The sequence below is a fragment of the Monoraphidium neglectum genome, assembly GCF_000611645.1.
Source record: "Monoraphidium neglectum strain SAG 48.87 unplaced genomic scaffold scaffold05771, whole genome shotgun sequence".
Lineage (NCBI taxonomy): Eukaryota > Viridiplantae > Chlorophyta > Chlorophyceae > Sphaeropleales > Selenastraceae > Monoraphidium > Monoraphidium neglectum.
Genome location: NW_014007860.1, coordinates 1 through 2,852, shown reverse-complemented (window position 1 = coordinate 2,852; position 2,852 = coordinate 1). Strand labels below are relative to the sequence as shown.

Genomic DNA, 2,852 nt, shown 5'->3' with positions numbered 1-2,852 from the left:
GGGCGGGGGCGTCCAGGGACCAAGCGGTGGCGGCGGATACGCCAGAGCCGCCGTCGCCGGCGCAGCCGGGCGCGTCCAGCGTCGACGCGAGCGTCACCACGCCGCCGTGCCGCCCCGCGGGCGCGGGGGGAGCGACGGCGAGGGCTGCGGGGACAAACGCGAGGCCGGCGGGGGCGAAGGCGCCCATGCTCACGCAGGGCGTGCTCACGCCCCCAGCAGGGAAGGCGAACGCGGGGTTACCGCCGCCTCCGGCAAACAGCACGAACTGCTGCTGCTGCTGCTGCTGCTGCTGCAGGTGCTGCTGCTGCTGCAGCTGCTGCTGCTGCTGGGGCGGGCCTAAGGAGAGGTGGTCAGGGCGCAATGGGAGCGATGCTGAGTAGACAGACCCGCTCGATTGGGTGCGCAGGAGGCCGTCAGCCTGAGGCGACGGGCAGCCGCCGCCGCCGCTGCCACCGCCGCAGTACAGTGTGGATGGCGCCTGCGGGGCAGCGGCGCGGCCGCCGCCGCGAGCGGCGCCCGGCCACGCGCCGCTGTCTGCCTTGACCAGGGTCAAAGTGGCGGTGGTGCAGTCCTCGCTGCTGGATGGGCTCCGCTGCGCGGCGCGGTCGTCCGCGGCGCCGCCGCCGCCGCCAAGGAAGAGGCCAAGGATGCGGCAGTCATAGTGGTCGCTGCCGCCGCCGGCGTCCGACGAGCACGCCGGCGGCGGTGGCGGCGGCCCGGCGCAGCGGCCGCCCCTTATTGGCGCCGCGGCCGGCCTGCAGCCGGGCGCGCCGCCTACGGGGTCGTCCATGAAAGACAGGAAGTCCTCCAACTCCTGGTCCGTAAGCATGCTGTGGGGCTCCTGCAGCATGGCTGCTGCTTGCGGCGTCGCACGCGTGTAGCCGCCTTGGTGCCGGCGCTCTCCGAGGCTGGCGCGCGTCCCCCGTCGGGTTGATGGGAGCACGACACCCGGCTGGCGGGCTGGTGCGTGAGCAAGTAGCCGCAGTAACAGGAGTGTAAAGTGCTCCTCGAGGTCGTGCCGTCACTGTTGCTCCGGCAAGTCGCGGCCCTCAGACTCGAGTTCCTGGGGGTGAGACGAACCAAGCGCACCACGGCGTGATCAGGTCGTCGAAACGTTCCACTTGACTGGCAAGGTTGCCGAATCAGTTCTACGGTGCCCATGTGGACCAGGTGCCGGAGCGTCGGCGCCCCACATGGTTCATGTGGCAGCCGGTGAGTGAGGGGGACACGCGGCAGACAAAGGCTGGTTGTCCATGCGTCAGATATGCTTTGTTGGCTTGCCAGTACCTTAGGCTGCTGCCTCCTGTCCCCGAACGCCGAAGTGGTGCCCTGCTGCGCGGGTTCAGCAAATACGCGGATGCTTCTGTGTCGTTGTTTGAGATGATACGCTATTTTAGACGGCTGCGACGGCTGGCAAACAGGAGAAAGGGAGTATTTACGACGGTGCCATGACGTCTGGGCTTCCCTGCACCGAAACCCACCACTGCCCATGCATCGTCGCGCATCAGCTGCTAACAGCTGTCCTCTTCTGATGCGATACTGTGAGGACAGTCGTGGTACTGAGCGTCCGCGGTCCGCTACTCTGGCAACCGGGACCTCGATTACAAAGATCAGACGAGCACCTGGGCTGCAGGGGGCGAAAGCGGGTAAAACGCATCATATATGAATATGTCATCATGGTCGCCGAGCCTGTACCTGCTCTGCCCGGGCGTCTGCGGCTGGACGGCGCTGTGTGAAAGCCCCCTGTGCTGACGGTTCCCTACCTGGGCGCGATGCCAGAGGTGTGTGTCGAGGTCTGCAATGCAAGACATGCCCAGACGCGACAAGCCAGGTGATGCGCTATCATTTCACAGGCCGCCCCCGTCAAAGGTTGACCGCGTGTGCGCGGCCAACGCGGCGCGCAGAGCGTGCGTTGGCAGGCAAGGTGGGCTCGCCTAGCAGAGCCGCCCGGTTGGCAGGGGCGGCCGGCCTGCACCAGGAGGCGGGTACAGGGATGATAATATTGTGCAAGCCTGCCGCGGGGCCTGTGTATGTTTGACCAGCTCTTGCTCTTTTATGCTCTCAAGCTGTTTTTAGCGAAACAAGCCAGCCTGTGTCACGAGCTCAGCAACTGCTCCCCACTCGTTACGAAATCGGAGGGCGCAATGTCACGTGTCTAAGTGGCATGTTGTAAGCCAGGCGGCCGCTGTTGGTCAGCTCGCCTCTCCGGGCAGGCGCGGGTGTACGCCGCGCGCCGCGGCTGCAGCTGGCCGCCCCTGCAGCGCAAGCTTGCTGAACGCGCCTGCAGCCCGCGTCCCAGGAGGATGAGTTGGCGGCTGGAAGTGGCTGCTGCCTGGGGTAGGGCAATTTGGCTTTGTGCGAAATTGACAGGTGGCAGCGGCGCGCAGCAGTGTCAGTTGCTTGCTGCAACATTGTTGGGGCACCAACCGTGGCAACACCGCTGGCGCGGCGCGCAGATTGCGCCGCAGTGATCCGGGAGAGGTTTTGTGAGTTACAGAGACGCTCCCCTGCTCTGCATGTCTTAGCTGCTTTCGGAAAGTCACTAAGCGTCTGACGCGGACTCCGCCCCCAAAAATTCTGTCGCGTCAGAACAGTTGATCCCCTGTGGATTTCCCTGCTCGTCCAAAGCAGAAAGGATCCCGGAACGTTTACGCTACTAAGATCTCCTTGAAGTTCAGGCCTCGCCCTCGTAAGAGTCCCGGCATGCGACAGGGTCGCGAGACAAGCCTGGGCGCGTTTGCAAGATAGAGATGGGCCGATGAGCGTCCAGTGGACCGTCGCAAGGCGCCCATTGGCGGCAGCGGCAGGGCTGCAGCAGCAGCAGCAGTGTGCGCTTGCGCCGGGTGCACAGT

The 2,852-nt window shown here is 65.6% G+C and overlaps 1 protein-coding gene across 1 annotated transcript; it reads right to left on the bottom strand.

The window, feature by feature from the left end:
* Positions 1 to 20: 20 nt before the first annotated feature.
* Positions 21 to 850, bottom strand: MNEG_15894 (hypothetical protein; the record flags this gene model as incomplete). Its single annotated transcript, XM_014035635.1, has 1 exon — positions 21 to 850. A coding segment is annotated over one exon (830 nt), but the record flags the coding sequence as incomplete, so codon positions are not given.
* Positions 851 to 2,852: the final 2,002 nt, after the last annotated feature.